This window comes from Malania oleifera, chromosome 5 (genome assembly GCF_029873635.1).
Source record: "Malania oleifera isolate guangnan ecotype guangnan chromosome 5, ASM2987363v1, whole genome shotgun sequence".
NCBI classification, from domain to species: Eukaryota; Viridiplantae; Streptophyta; class Magnoliopsida; order Santalales; family Ximeniaceae; genus Malania; species Malania oleifera.
The window spans coordinates 27,341,734-27,366,287 of record NC_080421.1 but is presented as its reverse complement, the minus strand read 5'-3'; the positions used below and the strand labels follow the sequence as shown (position 1 = coordinate 27,366,287).

Sequence of the window (24,554 nt, the reverse complement as noted above, 5' to 3'; positions counted from 1 at the left end):
GCCGATCAAATAAGGAATTGTCTGTTTTCAAGGTGATGCAGCCTTACTCTTTGGTCCAGCTTCCATCATTTAGGCTCAGGTTGACCTCATATTTTTTTAGTGATTTTGTTGTACTGCTGATATTGCAGAGCCCCTTCCCCTTCCCCTTCACTAATGTACTGCAACGTGAAACCATCATAGCAGTGGGACCGCCATTTGAACATCTGCACTGCATTTTGTGAATGGCCCGCATACGCACTCATATATTATCCCACTACCTTGTATTGACATGGTTGGAGGTGGTCCGAGCCAAAAAGAAAAGGAAAATCCTCCCACTACCTTGTATAAAACTCGTGGGAGGCGTGCCAACAGCACTATATTTTGGAGGGGGTGACAAGAAGCGGTGCAGAAAATGAGAGAGGAGCAAAACGATGCGTTGGAGAAAGCAACTCCGAACCAAGTGGTTCTGTTCATGGACCAACGAAATGAGTTAGCAGATCAGTGCTCGAGGGAAGAAGACACCAAGGTGGACACGGTGAGTACCGGAGATGGGACGTTGCAGTCCGCGGTGAGAAAGCAAACCCTTCGCCGTTTGAGCTTCTCAAAACCGAAGGCTCGGCTTGCTGATGAAAACTATTCAATCCCTCACAAATCATTGATCAAGGAATTGAACGAAGAATTGGACCCCCTCGTGTTTGGTGACAACCACTCCACGGATGATGACTACAACACCGATGATGAGTGGGATGAAGGGCTTGAAGAAGATGGTGAGACATATTGGAAAAAGTACCAAAAGAGGAGAAAATTTTATTGGAGAGTCATAATAGAATGGGTGATGTTTGTGCTTATAACTTCTTTCTTGCTATGCTCTCTTACTGTAACATCTCTTAAGCAGCAACTTAAATGGGGTATAGAAGTTTGGAAATGGTGTCTAATGGTACTTGTCCTTTTCTGCGGGCGCTTAGTCTCTGGTTGGGTTGTGGGATTTTTTGTTTTCATCATTGAGCGAAACTTCATGCTTCGTGAGAAGGTCTTATACTTTGTCTATGGATTGCGGAAGAGCTTCCAAAACTGCATATGGCTAGGACTAGTTTTGCTCGCATGGACCTTCATGTTTAATGCGAGGATGCACAAGAAGAACAAGTTACTCAGGAAGGTCTTCCAAGCCTTAGTGGCGTTCTTGATCGGTGCTACCATATGGCTCGTCAAGATTATCCTAGTTAAGGTCTTGGCCTCATCATTCCATGTGGCAACCTATTTTGATCGCATGAAAGAGAGCGTGTTCCACCACTACATTCTTGACACATTATCTGGACCGCCTATGGACGAGGGAGCAGTGTTGGCGGAAGAGGAACATCGTCGTCGGACCTTCGTGGAGTCAAAGTCATTGCCAGGGAGGTTGAAGGAGACGAGGAATGCATACAAGTCGAAGAAGTACGGATCAACAAGGATTGACATAGAGAAGTTGAGGCAACTATCCATGGAGAGTACGACATCAGCATGGAGTATGAAGAGGTTGATGAGTTACGTGATGTCATTTGGGTTGTCGACGATTTCAAACACCGTGGATGATTTTGGGAAGGCAGAGTCGGAGATATCTAGCGAGTGGGAGGCTAGGAATTGTGCACACAGGATCTTCAAGAATGTTGCCAAACCTGGAGCAAAGTAAGTCTCTTCCCCTCCCTTGAAAATTGATATGACATAAATTGTTAAAGAATCACGTTATCATGTTTGGAAGACTATAACTCAAACCTAAACATATAATACTATAGTGGGACCATGTCGACATGATTGACTATTCCACTTCTAATGCATATCCAATATCATGTGTAATTCCAAATGTAATGGCTCTGTGTCACGCCAACTTCCCGTTGATGTCACCACCGTAATCACTATGGGAGTGGTTGGTTAGAGGAAAATGTTTTAAGGAAAAAGAAAACATGAATGATGGAGAGATAAAGAATAAGAAAAATAATATAGTTGGGAAAATAACTTTTTTATTTTAAATTATAAATATGTAATTTTTTTTTATCTTTTTTTTTATGATTTTTCTGCTAAATGTTGATAAATTAAAAAATAGTGTGCTGTTTTATGTAATTTTTTTAAGAAATAAAAAATTAAAATTAATTTTTTATTTTTTACAAATGTTCTTATCCATATATTTTTTAAAATTTGATGGAAAAAAAAAAATCTACTTTGAAAATTTAGGAGCAATCATTGATTTTTGTAACTTGTTGCAGCAGCTGCTCATCAATTAGTCAAGAGAAGAGAGATAAAAATATATATTACTTGATTTAAGTTTAGAATTTTCGTGTTTGGAGGTCATAGGACTCTATGGGAAAAGAAGAGGTATGAAACTGGAGAAGAATTATCTTCTGTTGTGAATGTGAATCTCAAAATATACCAAAAAAAAAGGGAAAAATTTGAAAACATATATTATGTAATTTAGGGGGAATTTCGATTGTTAGGAGTTAGGACATAAAACTTTATGTTAAAAACTTTAAATTGTAATATCAATGTGTGAGAAAAAGAAAGATATATAAAATAAGAATCGTCTAATCCCATTGTTTAGCTCAAAGCTAGCCCACGAAACCCTAAAAAACATTAAAACAGTGAAAGCTTGTGATATGTATTTATTCAAAGTCGAATAATTATTTCTAATAATATTAATATTACTATGTATATCTTCATTTTCACCATCTTCTTTTCTTTTGTTGTGTGTTGTGCTTGATCAGGTACATTGAAGAGGAGGACTTATCGAAATTCTTGAAAAGGGTCGAGATTCATACAATATTCCCACTCTTTGAAGGAGCCCTCAAAACCGGAAGAATTTCAAGGTCTTCTTTCAAAAATTGGGTGGTACATATCTCTCTATTCCCAAACTTCTTTTTATTTATTTATTTATTTATTATTTTTTATGCTAGTAAATATTTTACTGTGATTGCAATTGAATACTTTAAATAATACTTTTATTCAATTCATAATGAAATTTAATTTTTTTTAGATTAATTGATATACACGCACCTGTATGAATTAAAAGACAAACACTTAAAATTACTTAATTTTCTTTCAAGTTATAAAATACAATTTATTATGATATATTAATGATAAGGAAGGCAAAATGCACTCTGCAGGATCTTCGAATAACTAATTTAATGTGATATATAACTATATATTTAAAATTAAAACTATAAAAAATCACCTCACAATTTCCAGCCCCACCCCCATTCCCCTGCCCCTTCTTCTCCCTCATCCCGCGGAGCGAGGACGATGGCGATGCTAGAGAGCATCGTCGGTCTCTCCCTCCTTATGCTGCTTCTGATCCTCCTCCCTTCCTTCTTGCCTGCAAACCATGGCGCTTCTTCCTCTCCCGCTCCTTCCGCACCCGCCCGATCAAGGTTGGTGATTGCGGATATAGAGAGGCCTCTTGTTTCAGAGGATTTGGATCTGGTTCAGAGCCAAAAAAATTTTGTTTTAGAGGGTCATGTCTTCAAACTGAAGGGCATTTCAATTCACCCCGAACTCATGGTCTTGTTCATAAACAGAGGCTTCCCTCCGCAGCCCCCCATTTGGTCCAAGGTGAAAGCTTGGTTCTAGATGTCATTTCTGACCTTCCTGAAGAACTTTTTGTTGGTAAGACGCTGAAACGGCCAGTAAAAATATTCTCAGCTGAGGAACAAAAACCTGTTAAAAAGGAAGATTTAAGTTATGACTTGAAAGTTGGTATTGAAAATGATAGAGTTAAAGCATTTGTGCCCAAGGACGTTAGAGATCAAAGAAGCAGCCTCACCCTGGAGGTTATCTCTGGACCTTCCTGTGGCCTTCGTTGTTCTGTACAATCAACAAATACTTCCAGGCTTCCGTTGACTCTTGGAAGAGTTTACCCAAGTGATCTATTACTAAAGGATTCAAAAGTTTCTGGGAAACATGCATAATAAGCTGGAATTTGAATAAACTGAAATGGGAGCGGGTGGACATGGGTAGTCTAAATGGCACGCTCTTGAATTCTCGGGCAATAGACTATCAAGATTCTGGGAGTATACACTGGGGCGATCCAATTGAGCTTGCAAATGGAGACATAATAACTCTTGGCACAACTTCAAATGTTTATGTCCAAATAACATCACATACTAAGTGTCAGATTCCCTTTTGAGTAGGAATTGCTGCAGATCCCATGGCTTTGCTTCGAGGGGCAAAAAAGCTTCCTATGGAAGATGTGTGCTTTTATCACTAGTCGTTACTGTTTGGTATCTTTGATGGACATGGTGGAGAAGAGGCCCCCAAATCAGCTAGCAAAATTATGCCCGAGATAGTTGCCACTATTGACTATCCTATCTGATTCGCAGAGAAGGAAAAGGTTTTAACACTATATGATACTTCAGATGTCCTTAAGGATGCATTTTCTCAAATTGAAGCATGCCTGCATCACCACGATGAGCGTTGTACGGAAACAGTGCTTTTGGTTTGGGCTGATGGTCAAGAAAATTTCTTTGTGCAATGTGCAAATGTTGGGGACTCAGCCTGTGTAGTTAATATTGATGGAGAACAAATTAAGATGACAGAAGACCATAAAATAACTGTTGGCGTGAGCTGTTATTGTAAACAACCAAGAGAGATTTGAGGCATTTGAAATTTATAACATCTCATAAATCAGGATGGTTAGCTTGAGTCTAGGAGATGAAAAACTGTATAGTAAAGTTAAGTTTTTGTATATACGAAAGGACAAATGGCTGAAAAAAAAAAAAAAAAAGGAGTAGAATACAAAAGACAGATTTTTTACATGGTATCAGAGCCAAACGACTTCTGGCTTCCTGTATTGCATCCTAACCATACCTCTATTCATGGCGGACTCTGATGATCTGAACTCTTCTGACGATACGTACAATCTCTCTGATTCTATCCTTGAATTGACTACAAGGATGACCAAGGTTTTGAGCAACACTCGGACCCTGACCATCACCACTGAAACATTCACTGCTCCGATCGGCATCAAGTTGGATGGTTCCAACTATGCACTGTGGTGCCAAGTTGTTGAGATGTATATCTTTGGCAAGGATAAACTGGGGTACATTAATGGTGACTTTCCCCAGCCGCTATCCACTGATCCTTCCTTTCGCAAGTGGCGCACCGATAACGCCATAGTTAAAGGTTGGTTAATTTCTTCCATGGATTCGTCCTTGATTGGCAATTTTATTTGGTTTCCTACGGTAAAGGCGGTTTGGGATTCCATTGCCACTACCTTATTTGATGGTAGTGATACATCACAAGTGTATGATCTTCAACGCCATGTGACACGGCTGAAGCAAGCCACTGGCTCGTTGGAAAAATATTATACTGAGTTGCAGGTTTTATGGCGTGAAATTGATTTCCGCCAGCCAAATCCTATGGAATGCTCTGTTGATATTCAGCATTATAATCGGATCATCCAGGAAGACCGTGTTTATGTGTTTTTGGATGGTCTTGATGATTGGCTAAACAAAATACAGGCCGATGTTTTGCAGACGAAACCATTTCCTACATTTGAACAAGTGTATGCGCGTGTTAGACGGGAGGTTATTCAACAGCAGTTTATGACTACCCATGACCTCGATGGGCTCCAGGGGGCTGTCTTCGCCTCAAAATCACTTATGTTAAGCACTTCTACCCATGGTAAATCTTTCAAGCCCCGAAATTCCATCGATTCGAAAAAATGTTTTCATTATAGAAACTAGAAGCACACATGTGAAACCTATTTCAAATTGCATGGGTACCCTGATTGGTGGCATGACTTTCAAGCTCATAAACGTCCTGCTAGAACCAGAATGAATGGAAATTCAGGCACAGCTACTGTTGCTGTTGTGGAGCCTCATCTCTCCCTTATACAACCAACTGCAACATCCACGGATGCTCCTCCTAATTTGAACTCAGGTATCCTTGGTCTTGCTCTTCCTACTTCCCACCGAGATGCAAACTGTAGTACATGGCTTCTTGACTCGGGGGCCACTGACCATATGACTTTTGCTGCCTCGTACTTCTCTCATACCTCTCTTCCGCGACGCACCAGCATAGCCAATGCAAATGGTGTTATCTCACCAGTCACTGGCGCTAATTCTGTGACTTTGTCTCCATCCCTGCATTTATCTAATACTTTACTTGTTCCATCTTTATCCCATAAATTGTTGTCTGTAAGTCAGCTTACTGCAGACCTTAGGTGTGTTGTGCTTATTTATCCCAATTTCTGTCTTATTTAGGATATTCTCACCAAGGAGATAATTGGACTTGGTACTAAGAGGGAGGGATTATATTATGTGGAAGACATCAATATCGTCTAAGCCAATCACATGAACCATCCGCATGCCGATAAAGAGGCACTACTTTGGTTGTGGCATCGATGCTTGGGACACCCATCTTTTCCTTCTTTGAAGCATGTTTTTTCCTGATTTTTTTAAGCATTTACAGACTCCTGATTTGAAATGTGACACTTGTATTTTGGCTAAGAGCCATCGCGCTACTTATCCTTTAAGCATGAATAAAAGTGACACTCATTTACATTAATTCACTCTGATGTATGGGGGCCCTCACCTGTTACTAATATGTCTGGCTTTCGCTGGTTTGTGATTTGTGTGGATGATTGTACTCGTATGACATGACTTTACTTGATGAAATACAAAGATGAGGTTCTTAGTGTGTTTGAAACACTCCATGCTATGGTTGGTACTCAGTACGGTGCCACCATGAAGGTTCTCCACTCTGATAATAGTGGTGAATATGTCAATAAGCACCTTAAAGCGTACTTTACTCAACATGGTTTAATTCATGAAACTTCATGCTCAAAAACACCTCAAAAGAATAGTGTTGCCGAGAGGAAGAATAGACATATTCTTGAGACTGCCCGTGCTTTGCTTCTTGGTGCTCATATGCCCAAATGTTTTTGGACCAATGCCGTCTCAACTGCTGTCCATCTTCTTAACCGAATGCCTTCCAAGGTTTTATCCTTTAAGACACCACTCCAATGTCTTTCTACTTATGTGTCACTACTTACTGCACTAATGCTTCCTCCTCGCGTCTTTGGGTGTGTTGTCTATGTGTATCTCCACAAGAACCAGCGCACTGAAATTGATCCGTGTGCATGTCGGTGTTTGTTTTTGGCCTATGGCGTCCATCAATAAGGGTATCGGTGCTATGATCCTACCACCCATAGACTCGATGTGACTATGGATGTCCAATTCTTGGAGACTGATATGTTTTTTTCCTCTTTGACACCTACTTCTCCTCTTCAGGGGGAGATACATAATGAAGAGTTGAATTGGTTCCAACATGAGGTGCCAAATGAGTTTGATTGGTTGGCGCCAAATGAGGGGCCACGTGAACATGAGGTGCAGGATGGGCTGAATGATAACTTAGGCATTGTGAACTGTGAAGCTGACATATATCCTACTGCAGAGCATGCAACATCTGAGATTGAACCTATATCCCCTCCCTCTAAAGTGCCAACTAAATCATCTCCTGAGAATACTCCTAAGGTGCGTAATGTCATTACACCCTTACATACCAATGATATAAATGCTTCTATGGGTTATGTCTTACCTCACAGGTACAATCGTGGCAAGCCACCTAATAGATACTCTCCAGGTATTGAGGAACGAAGGTCGAAATATCCTATTGCTAACTATGTATCCACCAAGGAACTTTCTGATCTTAATAAATTTGCACAAGAACTCTCCATATGTCAAATTCCTACTAGTGTTCATGAGGCATTGGCAGATCCAAGATGGACCCAAGCTATTGAGGAAAAAATGGAGGCACTACTAAAAGATGATACATGGACTCTTGTTCCATTACCTAAAAGAAAACAAATTGTGGGGTGCAAATGGGTGTTCTCCATTAAACACAAAGCAGATGGATCTATTGAACGATACAAAGCACGACTGGTAGTGAAGGGATATACGCAGACATATGGTGTCGATTATCAGGAGACTTTCTCACCTGTAGCCAAGCTAAATACAGTTAAGGTATTATTGTCTCTAGCTGCAAATCTTGATTAGCCTTTGCATCAATTTGATGTAAAGAATGTTTTTCTCAACGGTGATCTCCAAGAAGAGGTTTATATGGATGTTCCTCCTGGTTATACAACATCTTCAAAGAATGGAGTGGTGTGCAAATTGCAGCGAGCATTGTACGAATTGAAGCAATCACCACGAGCGTGGTTTGGAAGGTTTAGCTTGGCAATGAAGAAATATGACTTCCAACAAAGTAACTCTGACCATACTTTGTTCTTAAAGCATCATTTAGGCAAGGTAACTGCTTTGATAGTCTATGTAGATGACATTATTATTACAGGAGATGATGAAGACGAAATCTCTCTGCTTCAAAAGCAATTAGCAACTGAATTTGAGATGAAAAATCTGGGAGGACTCAAGTATTTCTTGGGAATTGAAGTTGCCAGGTCTAAGAAAGGCATATTTCTCTCCCAACGGAAATATATATTAGATTTTCTTACCGAAGTAGGGATGTTGGAGTGTAGGCCTGCAGACACCCCCATGGTTCAAAATCACAAGCTTGGAGAATACTCAGACCAAGTATCAACAGATAAGGGAAGATACCAAAGGTTAGTTGGTAAACTCATTTATCTCTCCCATACTCACCCAGATATTGCCTATGCTGTAAGCGTCGTAAGTCAATTTATGCATAACCCAAGTAAGAGTCATATGGAAGTAGTGATTCGAATACTTCAATACTTGAAGTCATCCCCGGGCAAGGGACTTATGTTCTCAAAACATAACAGTCAGTCGATGGTTTATGGGTATACATATGCGAATTGGGCAGGTAATATCACTGACAGAACATCCACATCAGGATATTTTACATTTGTTGGAGGAAATCTTGTAACCTGGAGAAGCAAGAAACAAAAAGTGGTAGCCTTGTCAAGAGCTGAAGCTTAGTTTAGGGGAATGGCTAAAGGTATTTGTGAACTCCTTTGGCTAAGAAAGCTACTCACTGAAATCGGGTTTGCCCCCACTTCCGAGATGGATCTTTTGTGTGACAATAAAGCTGCAATTGCCATTTCTCACAATCCTATTCAACATGATCGTACTAAATATGTGGAGGTAGATCGACACTTCATCAAAGAGAATCTTGAAGCAAAAACAATTAGGTTTTCGTTTGTGAAATCTGAAGATCGATTGGTATACATCCTTACAAAAGCTGTATCTAGCAAGGACTTCTACAACTCACTTGACAAGTTGGGCATGCGAGACCTCCATGCATCAACTTGAGGGGGAGTGTTGGCGTGAGCTATCATTGTAAACAACCAAGAGAGATTTGAAGCATTTGAAATTTGTAACATCCCATAAATTAGGGTGGTTAGCTTGAGTCTAGGAGATGAAAAACTGTATAGCAAAGTTAAGTTTTTATATATAAGAAAGGATAGACGGCTGAAAAAAAAAAAAGGAGTAGAATACAAAAGACAGATTTTTTACAATAACAAGTTATTCTGAAAGGCATCGCATCAAAGAAATAGGAGAACCATTGAAAGATGGGGAGACACGTCTGTGTGACATAAACCTTGCTCGGATGCTTGGAGACAAATTTTTGAAACAGCAGGATTCCCGTTTCAGTTCAGAGCCTTATATAAGTCGAGTGTTACATATAGATATTGTGTTAAATAAGGGAGACCTTACTACTAAGGTTTGGAGGAAGGTTTCAGTGGAGGTAGGTGTTCCTTTCCTTAGGCAACGAAGTTGGAAAGAAAGAGTCCAAATATAGTTTAATAAGGCATCTAGATTTTATCAATTGGGATCATTGATGGGTTTGATTCCTTATTTAGTAGTTTGGAGGCTATGGAGAAGGAGATGTGTGGCTAGAATGGAGGGGAAATTGGAGAATAGTACAAATGTGTGGCTGTCCATTAAGTATTGGGTGGGGGGTTTTGAGCAGGAACATGATAGGTTTGATTCAGTTAAAGGATGCTAATTTTCGGATATTACAGAATTTGAAAGTGCGAATTGTGAATAAAAGAATTAAAACTGTGCAATATGTGAGATGGATAAAACCGAGGTAAGGCTGGTTGAAACTAAATTTGGACAGGAGCAGCTTGGGGAACCCAGGGCCGCCGGGTGGTGGTGGCATCCTTAGAGACCATACAGGTTCTTTTGTTTTTGATTTTTTAAAATATTTTGGTTCTTGTTCAAATAATGAAGCTGAATTGAGAGTAGTGTTGGAGGGATTAAAGATTTGCAAACATTTGGGTCATACTAGTATTGATATTGAATGTGATTCGAATTTTGTAGTAAATTGGATAAGATCTAGTAGGTGCTCCTTGTGGTATTTGTGGGATTTTTGGGAGCAGCTTATTGGTTTATTGGAGGGAGTAGACTTTTCAATAAAGCATTGGTACAGAGAAGGGAACAGAGTGGTAGATGCCTTGCCTCAACAAGGTGCTCTGGGGAGGAATAGTTTGTTTACAAATAGTAGTCAGCTCCTTAGAATTATCAATGAGTTGTATAAACTGGAGAAGATGGGTACGACTTATATGAGGTACTAATTTCGTGTTGATTTTGGTTTATGCTTTATGTTGTTTATCTTTTTTTTTTATTTTGTTGCGTGAGTTTTGTTTTGATTGGACTTGTATCCCGATTTTTGGATGGATGTTGGTGTTATTTTTTTGAAAGGCCTTTAATGCTTTGTCTTTTGTTTCTCCTATTGATTGTCTTGTAACCACTGTATTCCTTCGCCAAAAGTGAGGGTTTATCAATAAATAAATGGAGGTGCCGCCCTTTTTTTTTTTTAAAGCAAACAAGGCTTTTGCTCTCTTGGCAAGCGATGGCTTATGGGATGTTATCGGCATTAGGAAGGCAACTGAGCTTGTCCTTCAGATGAGGGAGCGATATGCCATGGAAAAAGAAAATTCGGTAGAGAAGATTGTGGACTTTTTGTTAAGTGAAGCTAGAACACTGCATACAAAGGATAACACCTCTATAGTATTGTCAGAATTCAACACTACGACCAGCAACTTTTTTAAATTTGATTCTTAGAAAATGAATAGAAATGGTTTAGTTTTACTAGAAAAAAAAAACTATAGAAAATCAAAGATGTAACATTTTGAAATAATTACAAAAGAGAAACACACAAACATTGAAGTTGTATTTGTATTATTTTCTTTGTTGTTGCCATGTAAATGTTAGAATTTGTTGCAGCAAAAAATTGAACAACCTTCACTATCCCTAATCACGACCACCTGAAAAGAGATAAATAAGTAAGGATTGGAGGACCCGGGGTATACTTCGGGAGATCTCTTCGATGCCTAAGTCAAGGATTGACTTGAGTGGTTTTTTATGCAATAGTAAAGTAGAGTTTAGAATGAGATACCTTAGCCTTTTCTCTGAATTCCCATTTATAGTGATGGAGTTTGACCCAAAGGTGATGTGACATTTATTGGCGAATTATGGTGCAAGCGTAAATCGCTCCGGTTGTTATAGCGTTAGCGTAGATTGCTCTGGTCATCATGAAGCAGGCGTTAATTGCTCTGAATGAGTAGTTGACTTAGGTGGTAACTACGCTCATCAATGTTGGGCTCTAGTCTCCTCTAGACTTACAGTAAGTGATATATTTGGGGTATATCAGTTGCCCCCCTTCAGTTTCGAATTTTTGAAGCTTGTTTCCAAAGTTTGAAAGTTGTCATGTCTATTTTTTATTTTTACTTTTGGCAAGCTGTCTCCCTATATTCGGCTTCCCGAGCCAAAGGGCTTGCCGAGCCGATGTTGGTGGGTAATCGGCTTATTAAAGCCGAGATTGAAGCAGTGTTGGCTTTTATCGATTAAGTTATTGCCGAGTATGCTACTTCCGAGCCGAGATCATTGTAAAGTCAGATTATCCAAGCTAGTTATTGATGAATATGCTGCTTTTGAGCTGAAACCACGGCAATGTCAGCTTATCTGAGCTGACTTTTCTGTGTATGCGGCTTCCTGCGCCGATTGGAGCAGGGTCAACTTTTTCGAGTTGATTGTTCCTGGGTATTTTTTTTTCAAACCGTTTTTTTAGGGGTATTTCGTACTCAGCAGCTCTTTAAAGGCATTTTGTGTCAGGCAGCTGTTTACGATGCTTTTTGTGTCGAGCGGCTCTTTGCAAGACTTTTTGTGCCGAGCAAATTTCAAACAAGTTTTACCTTACCTTCGTGAATTTTTTCTCGTCATTTGGACTGGTTTTTCTTTACCTAATGAGTTGTGCTCATCTTTTAAGTTATCCTAATCTTTTATGCTGAGCTGCTCTTTGAAAGCAATTTTTGCCGAGCAGCTTTTTGCAAGGCTTTTGTGCCGAGCAACTCTTCAGGAGGCTTTTTGGGTTGTTTTTGGCTTAATGAGCTATGCTTATCTTTTTTGTCGTTTTTGGCCTAACGAGATGTGCTCATATTTTGGGTAATTTCTGGGCCTCACGAGCGTTGCTCATAAGTTGGGTCAACTTCTTCACCAAATGAGTTGTGCTCATTTTTTGGGGAGTGTTCAGTCCTCACGAGTGTTGCTCACCATTTCGGTCAGTTCTTCTTTACCTAATGAGTTGTGCTTATCTTTTGGGCAGTCTTCGAGCCTCATGAGCATTGCTCGTACGTTGTTTTGGTTCTTCTTTGCCTAATGAGCTGTGCTTATTTTTTGGGCAGCCTTTAGGCCTCACGAATGTTGCTCATCCGTTGGGCCAGTTCTTCTTTGCCTAATGAGTTGTGCTCATCTTTTGGGCAGTCTTTGGGTCTCACGAGCATTGCTCGTCAGTTGGGCTGATTCTTCTTTGCCTAATGAGCTCTGCTCATTTTTTGGGCAATCTTCGAGCCTCAAGAGCGTTGCTCGTCAGTTAGGCCAATTCTTCTTTGTCTAATGAGCTGTGCTCATCTTTTGGGTAGTCTTCGGGCCTTACGAGCGTTACGCGTCAGTTGGGTCGATTCTTTTTTACCTAATGAGTTGCGCTCAACTTTTGGGCAGTCTTCGGGCCTCATGAGCGTTGCTTGTCAGTTAGGCCAGTTTTTATTTGTCTAATAAGTTGTGCTCATCTTTTTGGCAGTCTTAGGGCCCCACAAGCGTTGATCGTCGGTTGGGCTGGTTCTTCTTTGCCTAATGTGTGACTCACTCAAAAAAATAAGCAGTTCGGAAGTTATCCCAAGTATAGGAGTTCAGTCGTGTAATACTTAGCCCAAGGGTCATATCGTCTCCCTAAGGAATGCATTTTAGTTCTAAACTCATGTAATTCCAAAAAAAATAATAATAATAAAGAAAAGAAAAGTTTATTAAGCACAGTTGAGATTTGGTTTTTTAGATGTTTGAGGCTTTTGCAATAGAATTTAAGTTCTAACTAAAAATTAAATATGCATGAAATAACTTAAATAAATACTAGATTCAATGCAAGAATAATGAAAGAACTAAATCCTGCAATCATTCAACTAAATAAAAAAATTAACTTTAAACGTAAACCCAAGCACACTCTAAATAAAAACACCAACTTTAATAATAAAAACACCCAAAGAAAATAATTAAATCCCTATAAAAACTTTAAATAAGAAGACAAATTGAAATTAACAATAATAATGCTAAAACAAGAATTTAAATGCAAGAGAGAGAGAGATTTAAACAGAAATTTATCTAATAAAAAGAAAGTTCTTAAATTAAACAAACTATTTTTAAACAAAAATTAATCCAAACTTTGAATAAATTAAATGCATAACAATAAAATAAATTTTAACAAAATTGGGTTCAAAGAAAGAGAGAGATGAGAGAATAAGGGAGAAGAGAAAAGAGAAAAGAGAGAGAGAGAGAGAGAGAGAGAGAGAAGAAATGGCCTAGTTTTGCAGCAAAAATGCTGCCATGTCTGCGCCCACAACTTCCTCCCCAAAAAGCTACTCTCAAAGAAAATAATCCCAACCCAACTTTTTGTCAACTCCCTTAAAGCTGCTCCTCCCTTTGACTTTTCAAAATTTTTTCAATCCAAATTGGGCTCCCAACTTGCACACACAGTCCCATGGGAGAGGACCTGGCTGCATGGTCGAGTCAAATCAACCCAAAACATTTATTTTTTTTATATTTTTTTCTTTTCTTGTCTTGTTTTTTTTTTTTTTTTTGTTTCCTAGCGAACAAAGGGGATTTTGATGTTTTTAGAGCTCATATCTCTCAAAGCTCGAAACACAAAAGTTGTAAAGCACTTCCTCAGCTTTCCCTTGAATTTTGAATTGTATCGATCGGAACTTGGATGAGAATGTTATGCCCAGATTACAAAGTAATGTTGGTTTTAGCTTCCAATAGTTGCCTTGCAATAAAAAATACCAAAAATTCATAAATTACTCAATAAAACCCAAATATTATAAATAGAACACAATGCTAAAATATTAAGAGTAATTAGGTATTTAATTAAAAATATAATTCTTAATGCATGAATTAAAACACCTAATTGTATAATTTAAAAGCGTAATCACATCATCCAACTAATGTTTTGCTAGTCTCTAGCAAATAACGTGAATGAATTCTAGGGCAGTACCCATAAATACTAATTCCAACAAATATGAAATGAATGCACATGTGACACAACCATACCATATCACATACAGGAATATAACCAGATTACACACGAGCTCATACAATTCACGCAACTCTGAAGCAAGTTACTCATGCAAGTTTCATTGCCATATAACCATTAAGAACAATATACTCACATGAAGTTAACCAGCAATACAATTCCGAGTTAATGTAGTCATATAAATCTGAGTATAAAGAGGCGAAATCTCGGGGTATGTGTTATGTGTATGACTCGTTACACCCAAGATACCAGTGGACACTTACAGAACGGTCGTTTTGACTCAGCCTAACTGGTATACCCTAAAAAATGCTCAAAAAGAATGGGTTCGCTCATCATATGTGAGGAGAAGTGTCACGATCAAACATCTCACATATTGCAAGGAACAAACGCTAAATGTATGGAGTGGACTAGTCTAAAAGGGATCCAACATATTTGTGAGGTGTTAGGTCCTTCACCCTAACATCTTCTCACCTACTCGCCATGTCCAACCAAGGTCACCCTAGATCAACTTATTCACAAACCAGGTGTGAATACATTTGAAGCATTAAACAATTGAAGAGTTTTCATATGTTGAGAACATATGTTGTGTCCCTAACTCTTTGTGGTATTTGTGTGGAGCAGGTATTAAGCTTTCATTTTATGTGCATTTCTATTTTTCTTATTCTTTCTTCTACTCATTCTTCAATTTCTGTCTTTTCATTTTAATTAGGACAATCATTACACTTCTTTTATTATCTTCATACCACTAAGGAGAATTAAGCTCGAACCCATGAACTAAGTCTATCTCTAGGGGTGGCTCAGCCATCACATCTTAAGTATGCTACAAGACTTAGGTTTCTATCTCCCCACTATATGTCACCTCTAGGCTAATAAGTCAAAAATAGAGACTAGTGTACAAAGAATCATCTAGAAGAAAAGAGAATTGAGTTTCATTAACTCTAATTTGATGTTAACACTCAAAAGGACGATAAATAGTTCAAGGATACCTCACAAGGTATCACAGTTGCCACAGGTATTCTCTTAGTGTTTACAAGGAACCCTAAGTGCAATGAATCACATGAATGTGGCTATTCAGTCTCATGAGATAACATGTAAATATGAGAGTTTATATAACCAGTTTAATACGAATGAATTACCAATCAATTTTCATGGAGTTACAAAGTCATATAAAGAGAAACTACACATAAATGACTCGAGTGTGTAATTCTTAAGTTATATGCAAGTATGTAAAGAATATACGTCAGTGTTAATCATGACATAACCATCTATCCTCAATACACTTTTTTATTTTTTTAATTAATACAAAACTTAACAAGTGGACGTGCACAGTGCCACATGTAAATTATCACCCCCAACTAAAGTGGAACATTGTCCTCAATGTGAAAGCATAAGGGAAATAGAAAAATGTGCACGGGGGAAGTAGGGCATACTTGGGTGGAGAACTAAGGGAAAAAAAACTGAAACTACAAAAAAAATGTACTTGAAAATAAACTAAAAATGAAGTAAGGTAAAACAGAATGAAAAGAAGGGAAAGAAAAACATCACTGTCTATCTAGCAGAGACTCTAAAGGAATTTCATCTGGTGGGTGCAAGTCTATTAATTGAACCGGCGATTTTCCAAATTTGATTCACCACAATGAATTAGTCTTGTTACCTGTACAAAAGTTAGTCTCAAATAAATCAATACGTTCAAAGGTACTAGACAAAACATGTGCAGACTGTCTTACTTGTTTTAATAAGAAAAGATCTTTATTTAGTATATTTTACAGGAAATTCACTTCTTTAAGAACTGGTCTTTGAGAAAAATTTGTCAGAGCAGTTACCTTTGGCTTTTCAGAAGCATCAACATTAAAAATTTTACTTGGTTTCTTGAATGTTAAGTTCTCACTAGTCTACTGACTCTCTTTATCGGGTGTACCCATCACCTTACCACTGCGGTGATTTGCTTCAACATTGCACTCCTTGACATTTACTCCATGAGGAAGTGATGGTTCCATGGCTTCCAATCTCTGAGGATAAGGGACCACAAGATGCTACTCCTTATTAGTCTCAACCTCCTCATTAACTAACTTCTTCACTTCTAGATTCGCTTCCTCTGATTTTTCGTTTACTTCATTTGTTTTGGATGTAACTTCAAGTGCTGAGACAAATGGTTTTCTGTTGATGAACATCTCAGGTTAGGAAACTTCTTTCCCACTTCTTGAAGTAATAACAGTCTCCACTGTCTCAAGAGAATCATTATGTATTTTTTGCTGTTAGTGCTAGTATTTTGAAGGATTTGGCTGATGTTCTACTAAAAATTCTTCTTTTTCTAAGATATTCAACTACGTACTCATCTCATTAATGGTGTCCCATAATTCATTTATGGCCTAAGTGTACTAATTGTTAGTTGTGACTTGAATCTATATGAATTGTTGAAAAGCATCCTCAAGAGACTTCTACGGTGGAGTAGGTGTTGCATTAGATTGAAATCCTAAAGGTGCATAGCTCTGAGGGATCTATTGTGGCTGATACTGAGGCAGCAGAGTGTTTGGATAATATGTTAACTCATATTTACCTCCACCATTGATTGCACTAATAGGTTGTACTGCCACGGGTGCCTGATTGTATCGTGTATTCCATTGTTGAACACTTTCAGCTAAGTAATCAAAGAATGATAGTGCCTGATCCGGTTCCTTGTTGAAAGTTCTCCATTGCACATAGTTTGGACAAATTATTTGCAATCAGGAGTAAAAGCTATATAGAAATAATTGACTAACCTCCATGATTCAAACCCATGATGTGGACACGTGCTTAGCAAATCCTTGAACCTCTCCCAGCAAGTTCGAAAAGTCTCGTCACCCTTCTGCATAAACTGAATGTTCTGTTCCTGCAAAAATTAAGTTCTTTATGAGAGACAAAACTTATGTAGAAATTCACGCTCCATATTAGCCCATAAACAGATAGAGTGAGGTTTTAAAGAATTAGACTATCTTCGCCCTATCCTTCAAAAAGGTAAGAAATAAACAAAGTTTAGAAAATTCATTAGTTCTAACACAGGAGGAAAAAATATTGCAAGTCAACTCAAACTCTATTAGGTACCGATAAGGACACTTGAATTTCATCTCGTATTCACATCCTCTTGCGCAGAATCATGAAATTAAGTGTTTCATTAGGTAAAGCAGTATAAGATGGTGCAGTGGTGCATGTAGGCTACAAAAAATCCATAAGCATGCGTGGTGCAGGTGCAACCATATTTTCTTCAAAACTCTTTTTTTTTTCTATTTTTATTTTTATTTTTTATTATTATTTTTTTCTTCATGAGAAAAATTAAACTAGTGGGAAAAACACTAGTTTGAAACTAAAACTAACATTCCCCGACAACGGCACCAAAAACTTGACTCACTTGGAAAATGAACCGCTCGGAAGCTATCCCAAGTATAGGAGTTCAGTAGTGTAATACTTAGTCCACGGGCCAGATCGTCTCCTCAGAGAATGCATTTCAATTTTAAACTTGTGTAATTCCAAAAAAAGATTAAGAAAAGAAAAGTTTACTGAAAATAGTTCAGGTTTGGTTTTTTAGATGTTTGAGGTTTTTGCAAAAGAATTTAAGTTCTAACTAAAAATTAAATATGCATGAAATAACTTAAATAAATACCAGATTCAATGCTAGAATAATGAAAGAACTAAACCCTGCAATTATTTAACTAAATAAAAATATTAACATTAAACGTAAATCCAAGCAAGAATACAGTCTAAATAAAAATAGAAATTTTAATAATAAAAACACCCAAAGAAAATAATTAAATCCCTATAAAAATTTTAAATAAGAAGACAAATTGAAATTAACAAAAATAATGCTCAAATAAGAATTTAAATGCAAGAGAGGGAGAGAGAGAGAGAGAGAGAGAGAGAGAGAGAGAGAGAGAGAGAAAGAGAGATTTAAGAAGAAATTTATCTAATAAAAAGAAAGTTCTTAAATTAAACAAATTATTTAAAAAAAATTAATCCAAGCTTTGAATAAATTAAAAGCGTAACAATAAAATTAATTTTAAGAAAATTGAGTTTAAAGAAAGAGAGAGATGAGAGAGAGAGGGAGAAGAGAGATGAGAGAAGAGAGAAGAGAGAAGAGAGAAGAGAGAAGAGAGAAGAGAGAGAGAGAGAGAGAGAGAGAGAGAGAGAGAAAGAAGAACTGGCCGGGTTTTACAGCAAAGTTACTGCCATGCCTGTGCCCACAGCCTCTTCCCCAAAAAGTTACTCTCAAAGAATATAATCCTAACCCTACTTTTTGTTTACTCCCTTAAAGCTGCTTTTCCCTTTGACTTTTCAAAATTTTTTCAACCCAAATTGGGCTTCCAACTTGCACACATAGTCCAGCGCATTGGAGAGGACCTGGCTGCATGCCCAGGTCAAATCAACCCAAAACATTTATTTTTTTATATTTTTTTAATTTTCTTATCTTGTTTCTCCTTTTTTCTTTTTTCTTTTTTGTTTAGTTTTCCAGTGAAAAAAAAGGATTTTGACCTTCCTAATGCTTGTATCTCTCAAAGTTCAAAACATGAAAGTCATAGAGCACTTCCTCAGCTTTCCCTAAAATTTTGAATCGTCTCGATCGGAGCTCAAATGAGAAAGTTACGCTCAGATTATGAAGTAATGTTGGTTTTAGCTTCCAATAGTTGCCCTGTAATAAAAAATTTCAAAAATTCATAGATTACTCAATAAACCCCAAATACTATAAATAGAATATAATGTTAAAATATTGAGAGTAATTAGACATTTATTTAAAAATATAATTCTTCATGCATGAATTAAAATACCTAATTACACAATTTAAGCATGTAATCAATGAGTTGTGCTCATGTTTTGGGCAGTCTTCGGGCTTCACGAGTATTGCTCGTTAGTTAGGCTTTTTCTTCTTTGCCTAATACGTTGTGCTCATCTTTTGGGCAGTTTTCAAGCCTCACAAGCATTACTTTGTTGGAGTCTATGGGTCATTGTACCTCTTGTCAACAGTGTTTTATTTTTTATTTTTTATTTTATTTTATTGAAGTTATCGACCATGATGGGTCTTGAGAACCAAAATCAGATTGAATCTGTGTAGATGCGCACCTTTTTGGATTTGTGCAGTTATTGGGTTGGATGCAACCTTGATTGGTTTTGGTTGTTTTCTTTCTTGCTACTTAAACTTGACCTTTGTTCAATCAATTAAATGACTTGTAGAACATCCTATTAATTATTATTAGCCATCAAGGTGGAGCTTTTCAAGCATTGAAACTGTGGCATCTATTTTTTTTTTCTTTTTTGGAACTATTATTGTATGATGAAGAAAAACCATACCTTAAGAATCAGGCACATTAGCTACATAAATCTTGCGCATTGAAACATCAATTGTAGACGGATTCACATTAGACCTGGAATCTCCCAATACTGCAAGCTTGGTCTCACTTATTCATCTGTCATTTTTCTTATTTGGCTTCTTCAACGTGAGCAAGGTGCGATCGACATGCTTGAACGTGACAAACTCGTACCCTTTAGTTTTCCCATCCCAAGCCATGAATAGAGAGCTTGCGCAGGGTAGGGTCCAAATCGGCAATGGATCGGACGGAGTCGAGTATGTCTAGGTGTCGGACGGCTGCATTTCGGACGATCTTGATCGAGCTAATGCATCAACTTCAAATTATTTCATATAGTCATGATCAAGGATTAAAAGAGGAAACCTATAAAAAAGTTCCCACAGACGGCACCAACTGTTGTAGCCAAAAATTGAACGACCTTTACTGTTGCATAAAAAACCTCTCAAGCCAATCCCTGACTTAGGCATCGGAGAGATCCCTCGGAGTACACCCTGGGTCCTTCAAGCCTTGCTTATTTATCTCTTTTCAGGTGATCGTGATCAAGAATTGTAAAAGTCGTTCAATTTTTGGCTGCAACAGAAATAATTAAGTATTTGTGATATGTAGTATATTTAAGTATAATTGTAAGTTGCATGTCATTTTCATGTCATTCCTAATATCTTGAGATTTATTGCATTTTTACGTATGTGTTGTGTCATAAGAGTATCCCTTGCCCATATCCATGCCCATATTTTATAATTGCAAAGAAAATATAAATTCTTATAAAGAAATTTGAATATTTGTACTTGAACTTATAGACTCAAATATGATAATATAATATCAATTTATTTAAAATATTTCTAAACGATATTATAATTTATTTAAATATTATTCAAGAATATACACTTGCAATCACATACAACGCATATTACATATTTACTAGTACATAAAAAATGGGCTTATCTTATTATTTTGTAATGTGTGATAACCTTACCATGCATGTAGGTACGAGCTTATTTTGAGCGAAAGTCCTTGGCACATTCCTTAAACGATACTAAGACAGCAGTGCAACAGCTTCATAAGCTAGCAAGTGCAATTGTCTCAGTGATCATAATCGTGGAGACTCTTATGGTGATAGGTTTGGCATCAACAAAGATTATTGTTTTTGTGACAACACAACTAGTTCTCTTGGGGTTCATGTTCCAGAACATGTGTAAAACCATATTTGAGTCCATCATCTTCGTCTTTGTCATGCATCCATTTGACATTGGAGATCGTTGTGTTGTTGATGGGGTTCAGGTGAGTTTAATTAAAGCATTAGGATCAAAATATCACTTCATGTGTATGCATGGATGGAACCTTGGGAAAAAAAAATATCCCATTTTGTTATGTCTTAAGTAAATAACAATGCAACTTGCTAAGTTTCATTAAATTGCACTTTATTTCGTGAAATTTTAATTATAACCATTTGATTTTAAAGTTTTAACTTTGACATTGATGAAAACCTTGGACAAGGACTTAAACTATCTTTAATATGAAACTTCAAGAATCAAATTGTTACACTATTAAAAATTTAGGGGGAAATCCAATTTAGCGAATCCTTAGAGACTTATATTGTGATTTACCTTTATTGTGTCTGTGTCTCTCCCCCACCTCACACCCCACATTTTTCTGTGTGTTTTGTGTGTGTAACAATTATAATTTTTGTGCATATATATATGCAGATGGTTGTGGAAGAGATGAATATTTTAACTACAGTGTTCCTTAGATATGATATGGAGAAGATATATTACCCCAATTCACTTTTACTCACCAAACCAATTAGTAATTTCTATCGCAGTCCAGATATGGGTGATGGTATTGACTTCACAATCGATGTCTCCACATCTTTTGAAACTATAGTTGCTCTCAAGAAAGCCATACAAATGTATGTAAGCATAAATTTATGTTAACATATATGCTTGCAATATGCATGCCCTTTTTTCTATGTACAACTCATTCTTATAACGAATTAATGTGTAGTCTCTTTCTATGAGTGCAGATACTTAGAGAGCAAACCAAAGCACTGGAACCCAAAACACTCTGTGATAGTGAAAGAGATTGAAAATGTGCACAAGATGAAGATGTGCCTTTGTGTTCAACACACCATCAACCATCAAAATTATGGTGAAAGAAACAATCGTGTCTCAGAGCTTCTCTTGGAGTTGAAGAAAATCTTTGAGAGCCTTGGAATCAAGTACCATCTTCTTCCTCAACAGGTCCATCTGACCCATGTAGTCAACACTGACTAGAAGGTTGATTCCATTCATCATTGGTATTACTAAAATTAGCATCCTTTTGATTGACATCTATTTATATTTTATTTTTCTACTAAAACTTTTGTTAGGTATATTGAGAGCATGGTTTGACCTACTCTCTGAATCTTAACTAGGGAAGCTTGGATATAATCTCGTCTCTTTCTTTGGCTTTTGTAATTTGTTTATCTTATTTTCTGTTGTTCTTTCGCCATATTGCTCCACACTTTTTTTTTTTAACTTAATTAGAAACTCCGTATAATTTAGAAATCATTGCCATATGAATTTGATTGGATGATCTATCCCATTATTTTTAATTCACAATAGCATATCTCTCTTTCATTGCCCAAGGTCGGGAAACAATAGAGACTATACTAAATCTTACAATAAGAGAATTGAAGATAAAGTAGATAACTCACCATTGCTGTCACCTCAAAATAACATATTATAGCTAAGAAAATGTCTTGATCGATCTAGTAATTTTGGCAACTTGGTTATCATTAGGAGGACTTTTTACCCAATTAACTATTATCCTAATATAATTAATATGGTACCACCATTGGGTGATAACCTTTGCATGGTCTATGAAATCCAATGGTAAATAATACATCGTGTGCCACAAAGTCTTGGTGGAGTGGAGGTTGCCTCGGGGAGGCGAGGATGTAAATATACGATTTTGGAAAATTTTGAATTTTTGGAGTCATCGGTAACCTATTTTTCCTTGGTGTAGTTAGAATACCTAATTACTACTCATTTGATTGCTCACTGGATTAAACCTGGGTCAAGGAACCAGTAGTCTTGGTTTGCGTATACCAAGATTTGGATCGAGAGTTCGGTTATGTGAGGGGAAGGTATTCGCACCCCCTGTACACCTATTTTATAAATTGTACCTAATTAATTAAGAATTATTTCAAATTGAATTTAATAACCTTTTAATTAACTCCTTTTAAAATACACAAACAAATAAATGAATAAATGTTCTAAATTAACAAGACATTGAAGAATTGACTTAGGAATGTCTAATAAGACCTTCAAAAGAGGATATCTTGTTAGAAAATCCCCTTCACAGCTAATACATGTAAGGTCTAAAAATATCCATTGCCATTTTTAAAATCATAGGGACTCACCCACCCAAAAATCAAGAAAATCATCAAAAATATATTTTAAAAATATTCCCAGATTTTTCAAAATTTTATAGGAGTTTTTCTGAGCATTTTCAACATTTTTTCAAAATTTCTAGGATTTTTCAAATATTTTTTCTCCATATTTCCAAGTCAAAATAACTAAAAATATTTTTCTTGACTTCAAAAAATATTTTTCCAAATATTTTCTTTTTCTTTTTTATTTTTTTGTGAATTTTATGCTATTTTCTCTAATTTTTAAGATAAAAAGACTAATTAAAAATAATAAACACAATAAAAAATAAACAAATAAATAATTAAATAGTGAACTAGGTCACTCAATTCATTTAAAATGAATCGAGTCCACCAACAGCCGCCACGTGTCCACTCACAGTTGTGACATGTGGCTCTTCCCCCCGTTATTTTATTTTATTTTTTATTATTTAAAATGGGGTGATGATGTCAGCATGATATAACCTTGGGCACGTGTCAGCATTCATTTACCCCTTGTTTTTTTAAAAAAAAAAAAAAAAAAAATCTGAAATAGGGTGATGTTAGGCTGACGTCACCTTGACACGTGTTAACCACCGGTTGCCCTAATCCATTAAGTATAGATTGAAAACGTGGCAAAGATCTAGCTGTCCCTAGAGAAAGCACATATCGGATGGCCCAGATTGGGCCACGCTGCCCCCTCTCTTTTGGTCCAGAACATGCCACGTGTTATCACACGGGAGGTGACACGTGGCCAACTATCCCCGAATATAAAAAGCCTAAAATTTTCCTTGTTTTTGCAATTTTTTTCATTTTCCTCTGTCTCTGTCTCTCTGTCTCTCTCTCTCTCTCTCTCTCTCTCTCTCTCTCTCTCTCTCTCTCTCTCTCCAGTTCTCTCCCTTTTCTCTCTCGAATTTTTTATGTCCTATAGTTCCTTGTCCCTCGAATATGCTCTCTAGTTCCTTCTCCCCCCTCTCCTATGCCACTTAGTCTCTCCCTTCTCTCTCCAACCTTTATCCATGGCCTCTAGTTCCCTCTCTCTCTCTCTCTCTCTCTCTCTCTCTCTCTCTCTCTCTCTCTCTCTCTCTCTCTCTTTCTCTCTCTCTCTCTCCGTCTCTAGTTCTCTCCTTCTCTCTCTCAAATCTTCTATGTCCACTAGTTCCTTCTCCCTCGAATATGCTCTCTAGTTCCTTCTCCCCCCTCTCCTATGCCCGGTTAGTCTCCCTTTTCTCTCTCCAACTCTTATCCATGGCCTCTAGTTCCTTCTCCCTCGAATCTACTCTCTGGTTCCTTCTCTCATCCCTCATATGCTCTCTCAGTCTCTCCCT

At 37.3% G+C, this 24,554-nt stretch overlaps 1 protein-coding gene across 2 annotated transcripts; it reads left to right on the top strand.

The window, feature by feature from the left end:
* The first annotated feature begins 355 nt into the window (after window positions 1-355).
* On the top strand, window positions 356-22,326 carry LOC131155016 (mechanosensitive ion channel protein 10-like). 2 transcript variants are annotated; one of them, XM_058107894.1, is made up of 5 exons: window positions 356-1,644; window positions 2,715-2,838; window positions 20,826-21,119; window positions 21,545-21,747; window positions 21,862-22,326. In XM_058107894.1, the coding sequence occupies exons 1-5, from the start codon at window positions 392-394 to the stop codon at window positions 22,109-22,111; spliced, it is 2,124 nt and encodes a 707-aa protein (XP_057963877.1). In that variant the 5' UTR covers window positions 356-391; the 3' UTR covers window positions 22,112-22,326. The 2 variants fall into 2 exon arrangements, with proteins under 2 accessions (XP_057963877.1, XP_057963878.1); XM_058107895.1 differs by lacking the exon at window positions 20,826-21,119.
* Window positions 22,327-24,554: the final 2,228 nt, after the last annotated feature.

Excerpts from the sequence above, each read along its gene's own strand:
- LOC131155016 (XM_058107894.1), top strand. The coding sequence starts at position 392 with ATGAGAGAGGAGCAAAACGATGCGTTGGAGAAAGCAACTCCGAACCAA. Across the intron at positions 1,645-2,714 it reads GTTGCCAAACCTGGAGCAAA|GTACATTGAAGAGGAGGACT; the intron begins GTAAGTCTCTTC and ends GTGCTTGATCAG. Across the intron at positions 2,839-20,825 it reads CTTCTTTCAAAAATTGGGTG|GTACGAGCTTATTTTGAGCG; the intron begins GTACATATCTCT and ends CCATGCATGTAG.